General features: G+C 37.9%; 2 protein-coding genes across 3 annotated transcripts in view; one reads left to right on the top strand and one right to left on the bottom strand.

Annotated features, from left to right (window-relative positions):
* COL4A5 (collagen type IV alpha 5 chain) overlaps positions 1-17,418 on the bottom strand; it is a gene marked incomplete at its 5' end in the record, with an annotated part of 191,069 nt that extends 173,651 nt beyond the window's left edge. For both annotated transcript variants that reach the window (XM_084258283.1, XM_084258284.1), the window contains one exon: positions 17,338-17,418. In XM_084258283.1, coding sequence (XP_084114409.1) covers positions 17,338-17,418 — 81 coding nt within the window. The remainder of the gene's footprint in view (positions 1-17,337) is intronic.
* Positions 17,419-19,360: 1,942 nt separating this feature from the next.
* COL4A6 (collagen type IV alpha 6 chain) overlaps positions 19,361-22,349 on the top strand; it is a gene marked incomplete at both ends in the record, with an annotated part of 282,364 nt that continues 279,375 nt past the window's right edge. Inside the window, 2 exons of the mRNA XM_084258986.1 lie at positions 19,361-19,371; positions 19,454-19,616. Coding sequence (XP_084115112.1) covers positions 19,361-19,371; positions 19,454-19,616 — 174 coding nt within the window. The remainder of the gene's footprint in view (positions 19,372-19,453; positions 19,617-22,349) is intronic.

Raw genomic sequence — 22,349 nt, 5'->3', positions numbered from 1 at the left:
CTGAGAGAAATGAAAGAAAATCTTAATAAATAGAAAGATATACCATGTTCATTTGTCCCAAAAGCATTTATGTGACTTGATTTTTTGTTGTGATGGTTTGGAACCAAACCCACAATATCTCCAAGATATGCCTGTAAATGGGTCCAAAGTTAAAACTATAAAAACTTTTAGAAGCAAACATGGAAGAAAATCTTGGTGACCTAGAGATAATTAAAGATTTCTTACAAATAACACAGAAAGTCATAACTATAAAGAGATGATAAACTTAACTGTGTTAATATTAAACAATATAAAAAGGCAACACAACAAACTGATGAACACAACGTGGATAAATCTAAAATGTATTATGTTAAGAGAAAAAAGCTAGATTCAAAAAGTTATGTAACGGATGGTTCAATCTACATGACATTACTTAAAATAAGGTTAAATTATAGAAACAGAAAAAAAGATGAGTGATTACAAGTAACTATGGGTAGGTGGAGAAGCTAATTACAAAGTGGAAGCATGAGGAAATATTTTTAAGGTAATGAACTATGGTTACAAGATTGTGTGCTTTAATCAAAAGTCAAAGAACAGCACGCCAAAGACAGTGAGTTCCACCGACTATAAATAATAAGGTAACAGAAAACTACAAAGAGATAGCAATGCTCAGATAACAAAATGGCTAAAACTAAAAAAGGGATAATAGCAAATGTAGGTTAGGATGTGGAACAACTAGAACTTTCAGAAACTGGTGGAATGTACAAATCATGTTGAAAAACAATTTAATAGTTGCTTTTAAAGACAGACCTATGGATACAATCCAGCAATTCCATTTCTCTATATTTACTCAAGAAAAATGAAAGCACATATCTATAGTCTTATTCACAACATTCACAGTAGATGGGGAAACTTTCAGGATACTTTTCTGCTACTTTCCTCTCCTAGTCTTTCTCCTCTGCCTTCCCTATACCCCTAGGTCCATAAAACTGCAGGAGCTTTTTGTTTTGGGCTTCTTTTTTTTTTAAAGATTTATTTATTTATTTGGTTATACAAGCACTGGGTACAGTCAGAAGTGCGGGAGGGTGAGAGAATTCACCAGACCCAGAGCGGGGAGCAGAACAGGCAGAGTGATGAAATACACTGCTGAAAGGAGCAGAGGGCGCAGCAGGAGAGGTCTGTCGCGCCATGTGGGACCCTCGCCCTCAGCCAGGGATCGAACTGGCGTTGCAGAGGCTGAGGGCAGCTTCGAAGGCCAACGCTCAACCGCCGCACCACCAGGGGAGGCCCTGGGCTTCTTAATTAGACAGATGATCTGATCCCCAAATCCCTAATGATCCACCCTATCCGGAACCATTGCCTGAAGAAAAATGTAAATGAGTAGGAGGAGTTGGCATTTTCCCTGGCTTAGCCTCTTCCTTATAAAATCACAGTGGTTAAAGACTTGATTGCTAAATTCAGTTGGTTTGTTTTAATTGGCGACTCATCTACTAGCTCTTCTGAGCATCTGACAACATAATTGTTTAAATAGGTTCAAAGTATTTCTTGATGAAATGTAACATTATTATTTTTTAATTTCAGCAAACAGGAATGGAAAAGGAACTCCTCAGCATGTAATTATGCAAAATCTATAGCCAACATCTTAAATGTCTTCCCCAAAAGTTAGAATGCAAACACTGAAAGTCTTCTCTTACCACTTCTATTAAACTTGTGCTGGAGGTCCTAGCAAATCAAGTAAAGCAGCCAGGACAAAAACACATCTGGATTGGAAAGAATAATCCATTTATTTGCAGGTATAGTTTTATACATGGAAATACAATGCAACTAGTAGAAATAATGAATAAATTTAACAATGTTCTATATCTTCATTATAGACTGCACTTACACTATTGCATATATTTGTCAAAACTCACAAGACTGCATAAAATGGGTGAGTTTTACAATCTGTACAACACACCCTAAAATAGGAGAATAGAAAATCTTAGGATAAAAAGATCAACATAAAAATAAATTAATGTGCTGCAGAGGGCCTTGTTGCCCAAGCCAGATAGGATACTGACAAGCAACAAAGAGAAAGGGCCTCACACCATGGGGCTGAAGATCTGGCATCCCTTTGCTTTTTGTTCTTGGTCATAGAGAGAGAAAAATTTATTAGAGAGTATATTGGGCAGTGGATTGCACGTGTCAGCAGACTGTGGGTGGATGGCGCGGAAAATTATCTGTTTAGAAATAAGTTATTAAACAATTTGGCCCACTTGACAATGGGAGACAATTTATTGTACATGCCCGACAAGCAATCCAGCACAATAATTCTAGTAGGTCCTTCTTTTGCCTTCTCTTGAAGTTTCTTGGGAAAGTTTTTAAATGAAGCTATTTGAGTTAAGGAGTTTCTAGGTAGAAAAAGTTCTTATAGCTGAGTAGCAGCCGGTCCCAGGTTGAAGGCCATGCAAATAAGAAAAGTCTTTTCTTGCTTAGGCTATGTACTGTCTTAGGTTATTGTTTAGCTGAACTCAAATAAGTTCTAGTATAAGGCTTAGTTTTTTATTAACCTTGAAGTATGCCTTCTTGCTGAGAGCACGTAGTAGCCAAAAGTCTATGGGAAAAGGGATGCACTGATTGTTTCTGCTTTGTTTCTATGTATATGATGATATAATCTCTCGGCTTGCTAAAAAAGTATAAAGAACCTGCTGAGCCCCTCAGTAGAAGATACTTGCACCTCATTCAGTGTCAGTGTCTCCTCACTACCTCATCCCCTTCCCCTCAGCCCCTTTCTCTTCACCTAGGCCGTCATTTCCTTTCAAGGACGTCTGACCTGACATTTTGCTGAAATCTGGTCTGCCGCATTAATGTCTACAATGAGATACCATCTTACACCGGTGAGAATGGCACATATTTAAAAAACTAACAACAACAAATGTTGACCAGGATGTGAAGAAATAGGAACTCTCCTACACTGCTGGTGGAAGTGAAAACTGGTCCAATCACTATGGAAAGCTGTGTGGAGGTTCCTCAATCTGCTAGAAATGGAGCTTCCATATAATCCAGCAATTCCACTCCTAGGTATTTACCCTAAGGACACAAATATATTAATTCAAAATGACACCTGCACCCCTATGTTTATTGCAGCACTGTTTACAATAGGTAAGCTATGGAAACAACCCAAATGCCCAAAAATAGATGACTGGATCAAGAAAATGTGATACATATACGCAATGGAATATTACTCAGCATTCAAAAAAGATAAACTCCTGCCATTTGCAGCAATATGGATGGAACTGGAAGGGATCATGCTCAGTGAAATAAACCAGAAGGAAAAAGAAAAATACCAAATGGTCTCACTCATAGCTGGAATTTAGAAAACCTAGATAAGGGATCAGGAAAAAGCTGAATTAGTGTTTAAGATTTCTTAGATAATACACCACTGAAAGACATTAAAAACATGAGCAGCTTAAGGAAATGGAAATGTTCTATATCTTACCCTGGTTGGTGGTTACCAAATTACATACAACTATTAAAAAGTTATTGAGCGTCTCCCTGGTGGCCTAGGGATTAAGTCTCAGGGCTATCACAGCTGCAGCCGGAGTTCGATCCAGAGCTAACCCACATATGGTGCGCAGACCTCTCCTGTCTCGCCCGCTGCTCCCCTCAGCAGTGTATTTCCGTCGAATTACCTGTTCTGCTCCCCACTCTGTCTGATGAATCCTCTCTTGGGAACAGAAGAGGAGAGGGAGGGAAGGTCTACACAAATGCATGAATATATTCTAGAATGATTTATGTGTTCGTTATTTTTAATGCAGTAATGGTTTCACTTATACATGTAAGCCACAATTCTTCAAATTGTACACTTTGAATATGTGTACAATACCATATTCCAATTATACCTCAAAGTTGCTTACAAGTTATAGTGAAACGGATTTGAGCTCAGTAAGAACTTTCCAGACAACAGAATTTTAGAGTGGAAACAGACCTCATGAATATTGCTGACAAGGCAATAGCCAACCTCTATTTGAAAAATTTCAGTAAGGGGCATTTCAATTACTAAATAGTTTGTTAGAAAATAATTGATATCAAGAATTCCTCCTGTAACTTACCCCATTGATTTTAGGTCTTACCTCTTGGTGCTATCTAAATAATTCTGCCCTTTTGGCTTTATTGCGCTTCAAAGATACTTTTTTTAAAAAAATTTAAGGTTGTTTTACAAATAAATCTTATTGCCATTTCTTCCAACATGTCCTCACTTCATATCTCTGTGTCATGATGCTGTTGAACACTTAATAAAATACAGTATAACTTTTATATGCATTGGAAAGCCAAAAAATTGTGTGATTTACTTTATTGCAATATTAGCTTTATTGTCATGGTCTGGAACTGAACCTGCAATATCACTGAGATGTGTCTATATGTGGTTAATAAAAAGACAGGTAAACAAGAAGCTGGTTTCATGGATTTTCTAATACAGTACCTAAAAACAACTAATATTAACTCACTGTCTTTTTTCATCAGTGTCTCCATTGCTGCGGTTGATAAAGATGTTTGACTTGGCAATTCGAAAGAAGATATAGTAGGAAAGATAAATACAATGTAGTATCTCCATTTTCTATTTGAGGTATTAACTACATCTACTAGTATGAAAAAAATTATAAAATCATATTACCAGCTCACCAATCCCTAAATCAATGCTGTATACCAATGAGAACTGGTATAATATTCAATCTTTGCAAGTAAGCAGCTGTATCTTTCTTTGTTTCTTTTAAGATTTATTTATTTATACATGGAAGAACTGGGCGTATAGGCCAGAGGTGCCGGGGGTTGGGGGGTGATGAGAGGATTTACCAGAGACAAAATAGGGAGCAGAACAGGCGCATTTATTGAAATACACTGCTAAGGGGAGCAGCAGGAAAGACAGGACAGGTCTGCTGAGCCATATGTGGGTTAGGTCTCTTGCCAGGGATTGAACTCAGGCCACAGTGGTGAGCTCTCAATAGGGCTCTCAATAGAGCTCTCAACCATTAGCCACCACAGAGGCCTTGTATCTTTCCTCAATCACTTCACTTTCCTGTAAAATGACAGAATTGGTCTCTGCAAAGTAGTGGTTTTCAACCTTTTTGTTAAGACCCTTTTACTCTCAAAAATTACTAAGGACACCAAGACTTTCTGTTTATGTGGGTTATATTTGTCAATATGTAGCATATAAAATAAAACTGAGTAATATTTAAAGTAATGTAATCATACATAAGTGACAATAGCAAATACATTATAGGTTAACATATTGTGTTTTATTAAAAATTAAATATTCCAAAACAAAAACAAAAAGTCAATAAGATACTTTTACATTTATTTTGCAATTCTCTAGAAGACAGCTGGATCTTCATATCTGCTTCTACATCCATTTTGTTGCAACATATTGTCTGGTTGAAATATACAAAAAATTTGACTTCATGCTGTTATATATTTGGAAAATTGAGTATTTTAATAGTCTTTTAAGATAATAGTTGATCTACCTTGCCTTTGAATGTAACTTTTCTCCATGCATGGTTTTGTAACATCATGCATTAGTCATTTAAAAAACACTAGTTCAGGGTCTCCCTGGTGGCACAAGGGGTTAAGCACAGTACTATGAAGTTATCCAGAAGCCTCTGCAGCATGAGTTCGATCCCCGGCCAGCCAGGGAGCAACCCACATGGTGCAGCAGACCTCTCCTGACTCACCCACTGCTCCCCTCATCACTGATTTTCAGTCAATCTGCCTGTTCTGCTCACCACTCTTGTCTCTGGTGAATCCTCTCACCTTCCCGCACCTCTGGTCTGTACCCCAGTCCTTGTGTGTATAAATAAATATTTAAAAAAATAAAATAAAAAAACACTAGTTCATTAGATTTAAAGAACTTCCAAATGTTAACACATTTTATTATACAACATAAAAATTTATATGCATTAATATAATCACCAAATTCCTTAGAAAAGGCTAAGATTTGGGAAGCTGGCAAACGCACAGTGGCATATTCAAGTTTTCCAAAATTCTGATTCTTGCTTGAAAAGGTAAAATGTTTTCACTTGCAACAAATACTGCTGGTAGTTTTCCTTGAAATGATAGGCTTGCTTTGCTCATAGTTTGTCTCAATTGTTCTTTCAAATAAAAATGTGTTCCATGAAAAAAAAAATAGATGCTCCATGCAGAAATCAGCTAGTTCACCCCACAATGCAAACAACTGCACAAGTAATTTTCTTAGAAACAACTATTTTATTTCAGCATACAGAACTGCTTTGTGTATACCTTCCCTTTTGTCATACAATATATTAAAAAGATATACACTCATGTCAATATTTAATAAAAGTAATGAGACATACATAACATTGTTTTTAAAACTACTATTTTTTATTGAGGTGATGTTGGTTTACAACAGTGCATGATTTAGAGGTACAGGATTACACCTCTTCTGTGTATGTTACCACACCATACCCACCACACCAAGGCACCCATGGTCCTCCACCTTCCTCTACTGCACCCTTCTAGTAACCTCAATTCTATAGTCAGATTTCTAGGGTTTGTTTTGGTTTAGTTTTGTCTGTTCCTTTGTTTTGTTTCTTTATATTCCACATGTGAGTAAAATGAAATAAGTCTAAATGAGGAGGACTAATATTGGATGATTTCACTTATTGATGACATTCTTTAAAAAAAAAAAAAGATTTATTTATTTATACAAGCACTGGGTACAGTCAGAAGCACGGGAGGGTGAGAGAATTCACCAGAGCCAGAGCGGGGAACAGAACAAACAGACACTGCTGAGGGGAGCAGCGGGCGGCATGTGGGACCCTTGCCGCCAGCCTGGGCCAGCATGGGATCGAACCGGTGCTGCAGAGACTGTGGCAGCTTCGCAGCCCAGCGCTCAACCGCTGCGCCACCAGGGAGGCCCTATTGATGACATTCTTAAGGCAAAATTACTTTTTATCCGAAGAGTATGAAGACTACAACTAATAGGACAATTTGGTATGCGGCACCAGCAGTTTTACCCACCATCAGTACAAATGTCAGCACAGTAGAAAAGGCAAAACAGTCTTCATATTATTGTTAAAACGTTCCTTCTATACGATCTCAGGAATTCTAGGTCCTAAAGACCACAGTATGAGAACAACTGACCTAAAGGATTGCCAATTTCCCCTCTGTTCTAAAATGTCTATAATTATGTAAAAGAGGTAACATCTTTCATTTCTATAACTCCACAAAAACATTTGTTTCCCTATTAAGGAATACATTTTTCATTAGGAAAATATACCAAGTTCTTATAAATCTTATATTCAAATGATACTGAGTACAAACTCAAGAGGTAGTGAAGCAGGAATATATCTTCCTCAAACCTAAATTTTATTCAGATTTTTCCTACCCCCACCCCCCGCAACTTTCCTAGGCAGCAATGTGCTTTGGTGGGGAAGTATTGGGTGAATCAACGGTTTAACTCTACCTTATGGTCCTATTCTGCTAGCCAGTGTACTGATATGAATATACACAGACACAGTTCTAGCCAATGAGATGTATGGTGTATTTTCATGTTCAAGGTATAGGACTCCTGAGAAAGTTTCCATGGCTGATGAAAAAGGACACAAATGAACAGTTCATACTCTTGCTATACTGGACATTGTAGTGACTGCATGTGATAACTGGAACTGCAGAGGTCATCTTGCAAGCATGAGCAACACTAATCTGAGTAAGCAGATAGACAAAGTAGAGCAGAGTAGAAAGATGGAAAGGTCCTGGATCCTTAATGTCATTATTTGGTTATATTAACTAACCTCAGAGACACTCTACCTCCAAACTCTTAGCTATGGATGCTAAACATTCATTTATTGTTAGTAAAACAGCTGAATTGGTGTTTTCTTCCACTTGCAACAGAAAATAACCTATCTGATACAAACAGGCACTATTATGTCTATCTTTCACATGTAGAAATGTTTTACATTATTAATTAGATTATGAGATTATGGACAAAGAAGACCTTTCCTTTAGTAAAGTCCTAGAGAGCTCATAAGTACAGAATACACTAAACAATTATTCACTGATGTTACACTCTTATACCATTCCCCTACCACCACCAAAAGTGTCACTATCTCTCAAGTATTTCATTAATGTCATACTTACTACCATAAATTTTTTGAAGCAAATATGCCAGTTCTCCTAACATATGGTGTTATTTGACTGAATTGTAAGATGATACAAAAGCCAACAGAATCCCATAGTCCTACTTTAATATTCACTGTCATAAACCCAATTCCATTAAGCTGACTAGAACTTGCTCATAAATAGCACTTAAGTCTTTCTACAAGTTAATAAATAATCCAATGTTTATTTCAGATTCAGAAAAATTAAAAAATTAAACTGAGCAAATTCCTGTTTCTTGTATAACATTTGCCTTCAGTTGTCTTTAATTAGCAAATAGCAAGGGATTTAAGGTTCCCACTTCAACAGGAGAGTAGGTACCACCACGGACTGTAATTTTGGTTAAAGGCCAGCTAAAGCTGCTAAAGGAACAAAGGGCAATTGGACCTGGAGAGATTATGAAGGTAAATAAACTGAAGCATTGATGCATAAAATGAGAATCTGGTTTGTTAAAATGAAAGGAGTCCACGTATCAGAGATCACACTAAAGACACTTCCCCAAAATACCTCAAGAATTACTGCTATTTAAAAAAAAATTCTTTATACTGAAGATTTAGTTAAGTGGCTGGGTGGTTCATTTATAATGTTAATTAGAGAATATAATTTCGAAAATCACTTCTGTTCCACAGTTGCTATTGTCAGAGGGACTGAAATGATGGAATGATTACATTTTAAAAAGACAATCATTAGAGGATAGGACCAAATCAGCCAACCAACTGGCAATCAATTGAGCATCAAATCCATAGTCACTATATTACATAGAAAAAAATTATTAAGACTGTCTCATAGGCACTCTTAGACACTGCCGATAGGAGTATAACTGACAAAACAATTCTGGAAAGTAATTTGGTGAGAGCAGATCCATATCATTCAGAAGCCAAAAGTTCAGCTATTCAAATGCCACCTGGAAAAATCATAATGCACAACAGTTTGTGATTTTGCAGAGGAATGCATTTGAATTGCACAATCTACAAAACTGGCATAAAGGCAGTAAAGTCTTTAGCAAGTGAGGAAATGTAAGAAGGTAAAGTGGTGGTGGTACAAAATAGATAGAGGACCTCTCATTCCATGAATACTTACAAGTCTGGTTTTTTTAATAAGAGATGGGGGTGGAGTATTATCACCCCACAGTGGGTAAAACAGATTAGCAATTAATGGGCGGGGGGAGTTCTATATGGCAGCTATAAGGCAGGTGAAGAGCTCATGAAGAGGTGGGGAGGGAGGACAGAAGGGGTTCCCATTCCAGATGTATTTCATAACTCTTCTAGGGTTGCAGGCTGTCAGTGGCTTTGGAGTCTGTTATACCCTTGCTGTAGATAAGATGTCAGTAGGTGAGGCATTCATGGAGGGCAGACTCCATCTTCTACCCAGGTGAAAAATGTAGGCAGATGCCTGGTTCACAAAATTCAAAGTTAGGACCTTGAGAAAGAATGGTCTAGGCAGTTACAGCAATTATTAAAGGATGGGTCAACTGTGAGCCTATCTTTAGGATCGCACCAAGTGACCAGTATAGAAAGGGATTATGGAAAGAGAGGTGGCAATTATTCAACTTCAATCAACATAACTTTATTTTCATCTATTATCTATCACATATGAAATTTCTATCACTAAGAAAAATCTCATAAACAGGTTCTACAGCAAGACTGCCTTGGTTCAAACCTTGGCCCAATCACTTATTAATTTCATGACCTCAAGCAAGTTATTTAACTACCCTGTGGACCTCAGATTTCTTTCTTTTTTTTTGTAAAATATTTATTTATTTATTCATACAAGAACCGGGGTACAGGCTAGATGCACGGGAGGATGAGAGGACCCATCAGACATAGCGGGGAACAGAACAGGCAGACTGACAAAATACACTGCTGAGGGGAACAGTGGGCGAGACAGGAGAGGTCTGCTGCACCATGAGGGACCCTCGCCAACGGGCCGGGATCGAACCGGCACTGCCGAGGCTGTGGACAGCTTCACAGCATTGCGCTCAACAGCCTGTGCCACCGTGGAGGCCCCCTCAGATTTCTTACACATAAAAGTGGAGATCTTATCATCTACCTAACAGGATATAACATAGTAAAGGTTATAATATAACCTTTTTAAGTGTCAGGGTCTACTGCATGTACTAGAGAATTTAAAAATAATCACTAATTCCCCATGAAAGAAATAGTACTGATCAAATAAAACAAAATATCAAATAAGAATTGTTTGAGACACTACATCTTACAATGGCTAAAAATACTTGAAATTTAAAAATACATTCTTGAAAAGTGAACGGGCAAATGAACTGTTATGTATAAATATAAATTGCATGCAATAATCTCAAAATATTTTAAAACTAAGAATCTTAATAACATGCAAAAATGCTTCCTGAATGAAAAAAACATTAAATACAACACTACATATAGAATGCTCCCAATTTTCTTAACCAATTTACTTATTTAAACAGAGGTTAAATAAAGGGCCTTCCTGGTTAAGCACAGCACCATGAAGCAATCCACAGCCTCTGCAGCAGAAGTTCGATCCCTGGCCGACCAGGGAGCAAACCACATGGTGCAGCAGACCTCTCCTGTCTCGCCCACTGCTCCCCTCAGCAGTGTATTTCAGTCAGTCTGCCTGTTCTGCTCCCCACTCTGTCTCTGGTGAATCCTCTCACCCCCTCCACCTCTGGCCTGTACCCCAGCTCTTGTATGCATAAATTAATAAATCTTTAAAAAAAAAAAAGAGGTTCAATACATAGGAAGGGAAATCATCAAAATAACAATGAAAGTTATTTCTGTTCTGTTTGTAATATTCTCTTTATACTTTCCTACATTTTCCCAGTTTCTAATACTGAGCATGTATTACCTTTGTTATCAGACATTTCAACATGTAAATTAGTTGAGTGAGTAATTGTACAGTTCTTTTTTTTTTAATTGTACAGTTCTTGCCTTCAAAGAGTATATAATCTAAAAGGGAGAAAAGATAAATTCCCATTAAACAAATGCTTGTAAGACCAAATACATTTGCATACTAGATAGAAAGAGGCCAAATATTACAAAAGTTTAAAGAAGGGTAAAATCAACATTTGGTATAATAGTAAGGGAAAATTTCACAGGATTATATCTATTTTCAGTAGTAAGTAAATTCCATGAAGGCAGATCCCCTGATTATCTTACCAGTTTTATCCTTAGTGCCTAGCACCACATGATTTTGTGGACAGTACCTATCTATGAGCCTGGAAATAGAACAACATATATGCAATTCTTAAACACTTATGAGTTACTGAATAAATATCTGTTGAATGAATGTAAACATTACACTGGAATTGAGGCAATGATTTGGATCCCTAGAATTCTAATCAAGATGGAGAGCCAAAATAAGTAAGTATACAGTGCTCAAGGGATTATAGGAAAACTCATGTAGGTCAGAATGCAGGGAATATACTGTAAAATGTAATGAAAAATAAGGTTGGATGAAGGGAAATATCAAGAGAGGTCTTGAAAATCAGGCAGAAAATTTGAGAGTTAATGCATTAAGAAATGGGAAGATCTCTTAAATTGACTATCATCATAATACTGAAATGTAAAAAATATTGAATATTATGTGCCAGGTATTATTCTAAATGCTTCATATAATTTCTCTCATTTTATCCTCAAAACAATCTGCTATATAGGTACTACTGGTCCCATTTTGCCACTGAGCAGATTAAGGCTCAGAGGTTACTACTTTATTTTTTTAACTTAAATTTATTTACTTAAAAAAATATAGGATGATTTCACTTATACATGGAATATAGAGAAACGAACAAAGGGTCAGGAAAAAGACAAAACTTGCAAGCAGATCATAGATCTGAGGCACACAGCAGGGAAGGGGGAGGGAGGGAGGTCAAAACAGGGGAGGAAAGAGCACAAGGAATTATGGTGATAGGTCATGGTTGCCATGGCGGCGGGAGAACTATGGGGAGGCGGGAGAACTATGGGGACTACACCTGAGGGGAGAAATCTAATACTGTACAAAAATGAATAATGATGTAAGAAAATAAATACATGTAAATAAATAAATTTATTTAGCTAATCTTCTTAACTGAGGTAATGTTAGGATGCCCCCATCAGGTATTGCCACTGTAGTGTATCCACCACCAAATCACCCATAGTCCACCATCATGGTCCATTGTGCTTCCTTCCCTGTTTGTTCTTACCCTCCCCCACCCTACTACTTGATAACAGGGCTTTAATACATGTATATGAAATGAGAGATCATAAGAAAGAGCTATAGACCTGGGTATTTATATTATATACATATATTTCCTAGTTTTGTCGGCTGAGAAGGTTTAGAAACAATGACACCCCAGTAGCAATGAGCATGCCAATCACCCAGATCTAGATTTCTAAATACCACCATTCAATAAAAAGATTCAGAGCTTTTTGGGGAAATAGTTGATTCCAGAGTTGGGACACGGAAACTAGAAAATGATCTTGGAACGCCTTGTGGTACCAGAACATAAAGGAATGCTAAAAAAAAAAAAATGGGGGCACGTAGAAAGAACAAAGGAGCCAATTGGAAGGGGCACCTATTGGCCAAATCTCGGGTAATTCTGGAAAAATAATAGTGAAAATATCATAATTCATTATAATTCATAGAATAAAACAATTATCCATAAATCCATATTGTGATAAATGATGGAATAAGTAAGCAAATGGCAGAGATAGTAAAAGTTCTTTGTTACATTATATTCAATTAATACATGCAGAAAATGTTGCAAGTTGAAAAACACCATTTCGCAAATGTAATAATTATTCGGGTCAGAATCATCAATAATTGCTAAAATTACTGGGCAAAACTGTGGTGATAAATTGCATATTTACATTGTGGCACAACATCACCCCACAAAGTCCGATAAGGTGGATTCACTTTGTAATTACAAAGGAAAAAAATAGTGATTTTAAAGTAGATAAACCTGGCAGACACCACCTTTACCATGCTACCATAAGCTATAAAGATTGACTCAAGATAATGGGTCTCATGAGGCACACAGACATCAAAAGCCAAATAAAAGGACAGGAAAAAAAATGCATACTCTTAACAGTCATAAGACAGTTAAATATATTCTATTCAGATAATTGAATGAATATAATTATTATAGATATGTCATCAGTAGGTAATAATAACAGTGAACTGAGCAACTTATGAGAAGTGTACCACCAAACACACATACTCTGTTTTAACACAATAAACATGCAAATTATATTTAAAATCATTATGGAAACTAAAAGAATAAGACAAGTCTTTCTTCCAAATAATCATCTACCATAAATCATGGTTGTTTTATAAGTCTATATGATTGTATGATTGTATAAAATCATACAATGCATAATAAGCAATTACTTTTTATCTCTCCATATATAGATATACATATAGAGACCATACTCTCATCTTTTTTTTTTTTTAGTTCCATTCAACTTTATTCACTCAACAAACTATACAATAGGCATTGTATGCTAAACATTCTTCTTGGCATTGAGTAAACCAAGATGAGGGTAGCCTTGAACTCTGCCATATATAAGCCATATATTTTAAATTTAATCATTAGATTAAATTAAAAGTTCATTGAGGGCAGGGGTGTGCCTTTCCTAACAGAGTTTTGAGCATGTGAGTCACAACACCTACATATTAGAAGGATTAATCAAGGCCCCCTGCTGTTTACACTAATAGTAAGTGCAACCAAATTCAATTTCCTTTGTGTAAATTTGCCCACAAAAGTTATTATTTGTCACAGAGGTTGGATGATCCCTTGCCATGTTCTCTCAAAAACAAGCCAACCATTTAAGCTAGTGAATGCTAATGGCTATACCACACTCCTTTTTTTTTTAATTTTAATTTTATTTTTATATTCCCCATACAATTGCAACCCCCTTATTTTGACCCCAATCTCTCCTTTCCCCGCTCCTCACTCCCCACAGAGTGTCTCTGGTTCATAGTTTGTTGATTTTGATTTTTACTTTCTTATAGTTATTCTTTTTCCTGGTCTCTTATTTAAGTTTTCTAGATTCCTGCTATGAGTGAGACCATCTGGTATTTTTCTTTTTCTTTCTGGCTTATTTCGCTGAGCATGATCCCTTCCAGCTCCATCCATGTTGCTGCAAATTGCATGTGTTTATCTTTTTTGAATGCTGCATACTCTCATCTTTTGATTCTAAGTCCAAGGCTGCTTCTATTATACCATGCTGCGTCTCCCAGCATCAGCAGGAAGAAATATATGCCCCATTATTATTTCCATTTCACCTCCTGTTTCCCACTCCCCAGGCCCTAAGAAAAAAAATCACAGAGCCTCAAATACTGTGAACATCAAATAAATCTCTATAGACTACATTACAAAGGAGGCAGTATAGGACAGTTAAGGGTAAAGAATTTGGGAGTCAAACTGCCTAGATTCAAATTTCCTGCTCCACAATTTACTACATATGTGATTTCTGGCAAGTTACTTAACTTCTATGACTGGGGTTTCTTCATTTGTAAAGTGGAGATAATAATGGTATATATAACATTGTAAACCAATGTTAAAATAATGGTATAAACCTCACGCGTTTGTTGCGAATATTAAATATGATAATGTATATTACCACATCAGCACAGTGCCTGGCACAGGGTAAACACTCAAAGATACAAGTTATGAAAATAATGTTAACAAATGCTTTCAATGGATCAGTATATGCCATAGAGGAAAAACTATTCCATAGTCACAAACCACTCTTACCCTTAATCATTGTTGCTGCTGGCCATGAGATAGTACATTTAAGTTAGAGAAACCTATCCGCTCTAACACACACACACACACACACACACACACATCCTACTAACATCTATATAGAAGTATAGTTGTATACACCTATCCATAAATCTAAGTTCATATCTTACTGACAGTGAGCAAGTACAGGTAAAATTATCTTTACCCAAAAAAACCCACATTACTCCATCACTAGAAATGACCTTTCCCACTTAAAAGCTGTTCTTTTCTCTTACCCCTAACCTTTCTGCATATGGTTACTTCATTCCACCTAAAACAAAACAAAACAAAACAAAACAAAACACAAACAAAACCTTCCACATATTTGTGATATACCAATTTGGCAGGACTTCAGAGATAACGAAATCACTTAACTCTGAAAAATTAAAGTAATTTAACTAGCAATGCTCTTCCTGATATAAAAGTACCAAGACTAGACTACTTTAGTCAACAATCTGCTCCACTAGCACACAGTTTTACTCTGAAAAAGGTCACCAATATCACCAATACTAGTATGGAGAGCAGACACCATTCATATTTTTCAGATGATTACAACATTCGTCTAACCAGGAAATAGAAGTGTCAAGCAGAAAAAACAAATCCCTGGTTTTATCAGAGACACAATATCATTAATGATAGAGAAATGGGATATAAAATTTTCTTTAAAAATCACATAGGATGAAAAAGAAAAACTACCTGATGTCTTCTGTAATTTCTTCATGAACAATCATAGTGTCTAAGAAAACAAGCTTGTTCCCAAATTTTGTAAGTCATAAAGAGAAATCTTATTTTTAATAGAAAATGATGTATATATAGTGTTGCTATACATACTTATATAATTGGCATCTGGTGTGCATTTGTTAATAGCAACATCCAATGGAAAAAATGAGAAATATTTAATGAAACATCCACAAAATCTTTGCCTGTTGGCCAAACACCATAAGCAGTAGGCACCCAGAAAATGTTTTTAAAATAACTATTCCAACAACACAATTATAGTTTTATCCAAGGGTCTGTAACCCTATTGGGTGATTAAATCATATCCCCTTTAAGATGCTCTGTATCAGAAAAGCAATTTTAAGTATTGCTACTACTTTGATGGAGGAAAATATTTGATATGCTATTATAATTATGTTGTGCTTAGAGTGATATGAAAGTTTTTATTTCTTGAGTACACTTTCTGGAGAACAGGAAGGTAATGTAATCTGAGACACACTGCATGTATAGAAGAGCTAGACAGGGAGCTACCTGAAAGGTGGACCCAGATAAGCTATGACATAGCAGCTGCATGTAAGGAATTGATAGTCACTTAACCACGTGAAGGCCTATGCCATGATGTCATATTAAAGTCTTTTTAAAACCATCCTTTATGATCACTCAAATACAACTTTTAGATAAGCTGTCACGCACTTAGTTCTTTAGAAGTTAAGTGAAATTAAGGATGATGGACTTCAGGCTGGAGAACATATCCTGACAAAACCATTCATTCCTTTACATCTGCCTCTCATCCCCAGAAGGATGGTGCGTGGGACTACCCTGTTAGCCTTCCAAGAAGACAGACTAGGATTTTAATCTACATTCCTAAAACTGAGTGGAACTTCTTGCTTTGTCATTTCCCATGTACCTCCTCCTTCACTCTCCTTTAAACCAGAAAATCATTACCCTTTAAAAAAAAAAAAAGAATGTTTTTCTTTTATATAGGTAATGGACAAATGCTGGTTTTTGTTCAGCTGCCTTAGTAAGTTTTTTTTCTTTTGGTAACAAACAAAACCCAGAACTTAAAAAAACAAAAAAAACAAAAAACAAAAAACAAAAAACAAAAAAAAACACCTAAGATCTGAAGCCTTCACTAGCAGGTTTTATTGGTAGATTACCTGAGCAACTGCCACAAAGACGTCCAAAGGGGGACAGAGTGTCCGGAGGCTTTACAGAGCAGAGGTGAGGGTTAGGTTCAACTAGGTTTAGGAAAGGGCAGAGGGGAAGAACTTCAGAGGCACGCTGAACACTCGGATGGAAGCTGGATTTTAGACAAACCAAAACATTAAACTATAACCCTAAATTGAAAGCCTGCGTGGGCTGGGTGGAACTAGCGAAAAGGTTAGCCGGCAGGCAGGGAAACATCCCAAGGCGGAGGGTGGGGAGGCAAAGTTTTAAATCCCTACCTGAACCTAGCGATCCTTAACGCGCGCCCCCCACCCGGCCTCGACGAGCCCCCCAGAGCTGCTAGCCTGGCGGCTAGCAGCCCTATTTTTAAACACTTGAGCCTCTCCCTCGCACCTCGGAAAGCTTGAGTTACCAGTGTTATAAATAAGGTTTCTTCCAATCCTGTGTAGGCAAATTTTCATTCCCTAGCCCGGGCCCGGGAGAAAGGAAGGTAAGGCAAGGGGACAAAAAGTGATTTCGGCATGAGAGCGAGGTGATGGGGTGGGGGCGGGGAAGGAAGGACTTACCGCAGCCTCTGCGGGCTGCCCCCAAAGGCTCACGGCCAGTAAGAACGAGACCGCAGCCAGGCTGACTCCACGCAGTTTCATTCTTCAGCTCCCGCAGCTCCTTCAGCCCCCGCACGAGATCCCTGGCTGGCTCTGACCAACTGACAAAATCTTGAGGGTGTACGGGGAGAGAGCCGGAGCCGGAGAGGGACAGCAGGGGTGCCCCAATGGTGCCCCTCGGCTTGGGAGAAGAGAAAGCAGCTCCTTAAGAGTGGAGGGGGGAAAAAGAAGCACTTCTTCCTTCCCCCCTCCCCTGCACCAAAGTCGGTCTCTCGGGAGCACTTTTCCCTTCTGTCCAGACTTGCAAACTTTTTCCTCACCCGAGCGCCACGGCTCTTCTTTCCTCCCTCTCTTCCCACGCGCCACCCCCCCACCAGGGACTCTGGGAGTTTCAAGGATGCCTCCGCCACTGCTTTAGCACCAGCAACCTGCGAGGGAGTGACGCTCAGTTATTTGTGGGAGGGAACTTCCACACCAGTTGACTGAACACCATGAATCCAGGCAGGAAGCTTTTCTATTCGTTCCCTTGCACCTTTCCTACATGCTAATGTTCCGTGCCTAGTCCCTCATTGGTGTGAGCACCAAGGCCAATGACAAATAGAACTGAGCTGGGGCTACTTTTTTCGGCGGATGGGTCTCACGAGAAGGTACTTTTTATTGTTAATGATTAGAAACAAATTTTAGTCGCTGCTCCCTGGTCTGTTGGTGTTCTTTGCCTCCCACCTGCTCTCAGGACACAGTGCCTACATACAACAGCATATACGAAAATATTAGAAATATATAAATATGTTTATATAGTTAAATATGAGGACAACCAAAGAATTAAGAACATGAACCCAAGTATATGTGTGCGAAGAGTTTGTGCGTCTCAAATATATAGAAAAGATGCAGGAACATTCAGTGATTCTAGAAATTATTATATGATTTCATGTTATTGTAGTGCAGTCAAATCTTTTTATTTAGCTACATCCAATACCATAATTAATATTTAACTCTAACATAAAAGGTATTGACCCTTCTTGCAGTTGTGTTTCAGGGGAATTTAAGGCTGGGACTTTAATACCTTTCTTTAAAATGAACATAAGTTTAATTGGAAATATTTATATGGTGCTAACGGCAGGTGAACTATTGACTCCAAATAAAGTAGACTTCAATATTACTTTGGTAATTCTGACATATAGTTTTTTCAAGTACCGACAGGCCCAGAAAATACTTTTTATGGCCTCTTTTTATGAAAATACTTTTTATGACTAGGGTTTGGCTGAAGAATTTCTTGGAACATTTCTCTTATCTCAGACCCTAAAATTTACTTCAGAGTCTTTCAGGGGAATTGGACCACTTTCACGGGGGCCCACTCATCCTTAGGTTCTGCTAAGCTTAGGGTAGATTTACAACTCCAGAAACCACCCCTACTCCCCCCAAGAGTTTAATATACAATCAATTAGAATGAGCTTTGTGTGCATCTGGGCAAATGGGCAAAGGCTCTTGGGCCCTTTTGTCTGTGTAGGAGTCCTATGCCTTAATCTACGTATGTTAACAGCGGTTTACGTTAGTGTATGATGCATACTTGTTTCAACTTTGTGTCTAGGTTCTTGTAGGTCTGTGTGCGAAGCTATGAAGAAGCGTGGGAATGTCATGTGTAGAGGTGTCTGAAAGTGAGAATACGCCGGGCTGCCCAAGGTAGGGGGGATGATTGACAGCAGAGAGCCCCGCCCCCTTCCCCTCCATTCCTTCCTCTCCTGGTGCATGGAAATATCTTTTGAGTTCGGCAAGTTGTAGCCGGCACCGCTGAGCGCGTTCCCCTTTGGGACACTGCTTATCTAGCAGTTGAGTGCAGTTTCTTCCGAAGTGAACCACTTCGTCTCCTTCACCCGTCTTCCTGAATAAGGAAGCAACCGCCAAGCATCAGCGGAGCCCTGATGAGCCCGGGCGGAGGAGCCGCTTAGCAGTCTCCCGGGACCCAGCTCTAAGAGGAACCGCGAGCATGCACCCTGGGTGAGCTATTGCTGCCCCGAGCTCCCTCCTCTTTTCTACTTTGGGCTACTTTTACCACACCCGGACTACACTTGTACTTCAGTCATTGCAAAGGAAGTGGGGGCAGGCTACAAAAAGGGGTCACAATCTACGGACAGACGCGGGACCCCAGAATCTTTAGAGCCCATGTTATTCACCCTCCCTCCCGTTTCAGGTTGTGGCTGCTCCTGGTAATATTGTCTCTGACCGAGGAACTGGCAGGAGCGGTGAGTCTCTTTCCCTCCACCTTCTTTGACCCCCTCCCCATCCCATCTCTCGTGTTTGTGCTAAGGGATTACAGAGGGTTACACCGCACTCTCACTTCTAGTCAGAGTTAATAGGGCTGTTGGAGAGGCATGGCAGAGTGGCAGGCTATGGGACTCGGGCATCTCTCTGTCCCAAAACTTCATAACCGGTTGGGAAAATATAAATAGAAGATACAAGAGGCACACTTTTCTGTGTCTCTTCCTGGAAGACTTAAAAGATAACCGACATCTGTTGCCTTTCTCTGCATCATCTCCAAAACAGAAAATATGTAATTTCCCTTGGTGTACAAGAGCATGAATTGGCACACACATTTGAGAGTGGGAGGAGAGGACAAGTAGTGAAACCTGAAAGTGCCTTAAATGTGGAAATTAAGTATTTGTTGGTGAGTCTTTTGACAGTGCCGGGTGACAATATCTGGATTCTTTACCTGAAACCATTTGATATCAGATTATGTTCAATTTCTGCCTGATGTTTCCTTTCACTGGTTTTTTGTCTTATCAGAAAGCTAAAAATTAAAGTGGTTAGAGCAGAAGCAATTCTAAAAGTTAACATTTCATGGGCTGTTTAGATATCATCTATCAGATCAATTCGGAACTGCAGGCAATGGTTTGCCTCTACACATCTGGTCAAGAAAGGTTTAATGATCCACAGAAAGTAGAGAGACTTCCAATGGAATTACTAGGATCATTTACCTAAGGTGCATTGGCCTGACTAATCACAGATGCTGCAGTTTTCCAGTCTCACTAGCTACATATGCTGACAGAAATGAAGTCAACTGCTAAGTTCAAATACGAAATTGTTCAAATATTTTATACTATTCCACGATTCTATTTTAAAAATTCTTAATAGCCAAAGTCATGCACTAGGTAGAATATATATAACAAATATTTACCTTGTGACTTTTTGCAACCTTAACCGATTAGGCCCCTTAAGTGAGAACATCAACTCTTAAGTAAATTCTTGATTTTAGAAAAAGTTCAGCACACTTCTCCAGCTGAGTCCTTGAATATATAAATTTAATTATGTGTTGCCTTGAGGTCCAACATTATCTTTTTGAAAATGCCAGGTTTTAATTAGTTAACAATTTGTCTGAGAATCTTGCCACTTATAAAATATCATGGTTGGGCAGAATACCCTCCAGCAAAACCTTTCTTTTCAGACTCTGGCTGAGTATATTTAGTGTACTTTTGAGTAAAACACTGACAAATCATTCCAGATAGTTGGAGACTTCCCAAACACTGCATCCTATCACTTATATCTTTAAAAGCCACTAGAAGATGGTGCCTTCAATTCTTAGAAGTATTGAAGTGTATCTCCAAACTCAAGCATTGCTTTCAATCTTACTGTTTTACAATGTCACCTGCCATGTCAGTGTGATTGATCCCAGTAAGACTAAAATAAACCTTGAAATCCATTGATAACACTTTTTTTTTTGCATTGTTTAAGTCCACAAATGCTTCCTTCACTCTCTGCTTACTTCTGTGTAACACCTTTGACGTTATAAAGCTACTTTTAAATTTCTGTAAAAATGGCAAAGAGAAAGAGAGAGTTACAGAATAAGTTCTCAAAAGGTGGCTTTTCTGAAGGGGAGTTTTTTATACTTTTTGTACTCTTTTATTTCCTTTTGTACTCTTTGTACTAGGTCCTCATCTACATTGACTAGTTTTCATCTACTCTCAATTCCATTTTATCCTTTAGATTTGTAATGTTTTTCACCTTTCAGATGATTTTGCACATTTCAAGTAAAATAACTATTATAGTAGATTGGACAGTAGCTATGTTGTACTTCACCATGAGAGAAAATCTCTTTACTGTAAAAAGCAAGTAGCCAATAATGGAATAGTGATGAGCATTTAAGATAGAGTCGCTTAGGTGCTTTTGAGTTTCTTCTTTAGCATTTTATAAAGCAGCCCTATATAAAAGAGTGGAAAGCTAAATGTTAAAACCCAGAATTAAAGAATGAGTGTTATTTTTTTTTAAAGAGTGATGCTCTTCATTCAGGTTAAATATTTGAGGTGAACAATTTATCTGAATGATGTAAATATGAGTCTGGTATTTTAGAATATCCATGATAGCTTTGTATTAATTATCTAATTAATTATTATCTAATTAATTATCTAAGACATAGTCCTCCAGCTCTCTAGGAATTTACTTTATCAGAAAATGGTTGTCATGTTCCTTAAAATATAGGACATTTACTGATAAATTATTATCTGCATGTACCTGCATTATGTTAAAGAAAAGACTGGAAAGATCCAAATGTCACCATAAGCCAACATGTCTGAGAGATACATTGTGTTCTAATGCAGAGTCCTTGTGTTTTCTTCCCATTTCGCCACAAATCTTCTTTCATGAAAGACTCTAATACAACCAAACATACTTAAAAACCAAAGCCTTCTGGGTGGGGAAGGGGCAAAAAGGAGAAACAAAGGTATATTGCTCCTTCTGCAAAGAACATAAGTAAAATTCTTTCAGCCAGTTTGCTATCAAGGTCTGATTGAAATGCAGTCTTGAAGTTCTAACGTCTTCAGTTTGGTCCTTTCTACTGTGATTTTCAAGGTTATAGTCGCAGTCATGAAAGTATGAATAGTGTTGAGGTTGTTCAGAGAGAGAGTGGATCCCTTCCAGCTCTTAAGGATTAAGAGAAATATTTCCCTTAGTTGAAGCTGTATCTCTATGAAGTTCTTTTTAAA

This window comes from Talpa europaea, assembly GCF_964194135.1.
Source record: "Talpa europaea genome assembly, chromosome: X".
In the NCBI taxonomy this organism is placed as follows: Eukaryota; Metazoa; Chordata; class Mammalia; order Eulipotyphla; family Talpidae; genus Talpa; species Talpa europaea.
The sequence above is the reverse complement of the archived record's forward strand: the minus strand, read 5'-3'. Positions and strand labels throughout refer to the sequence as shown.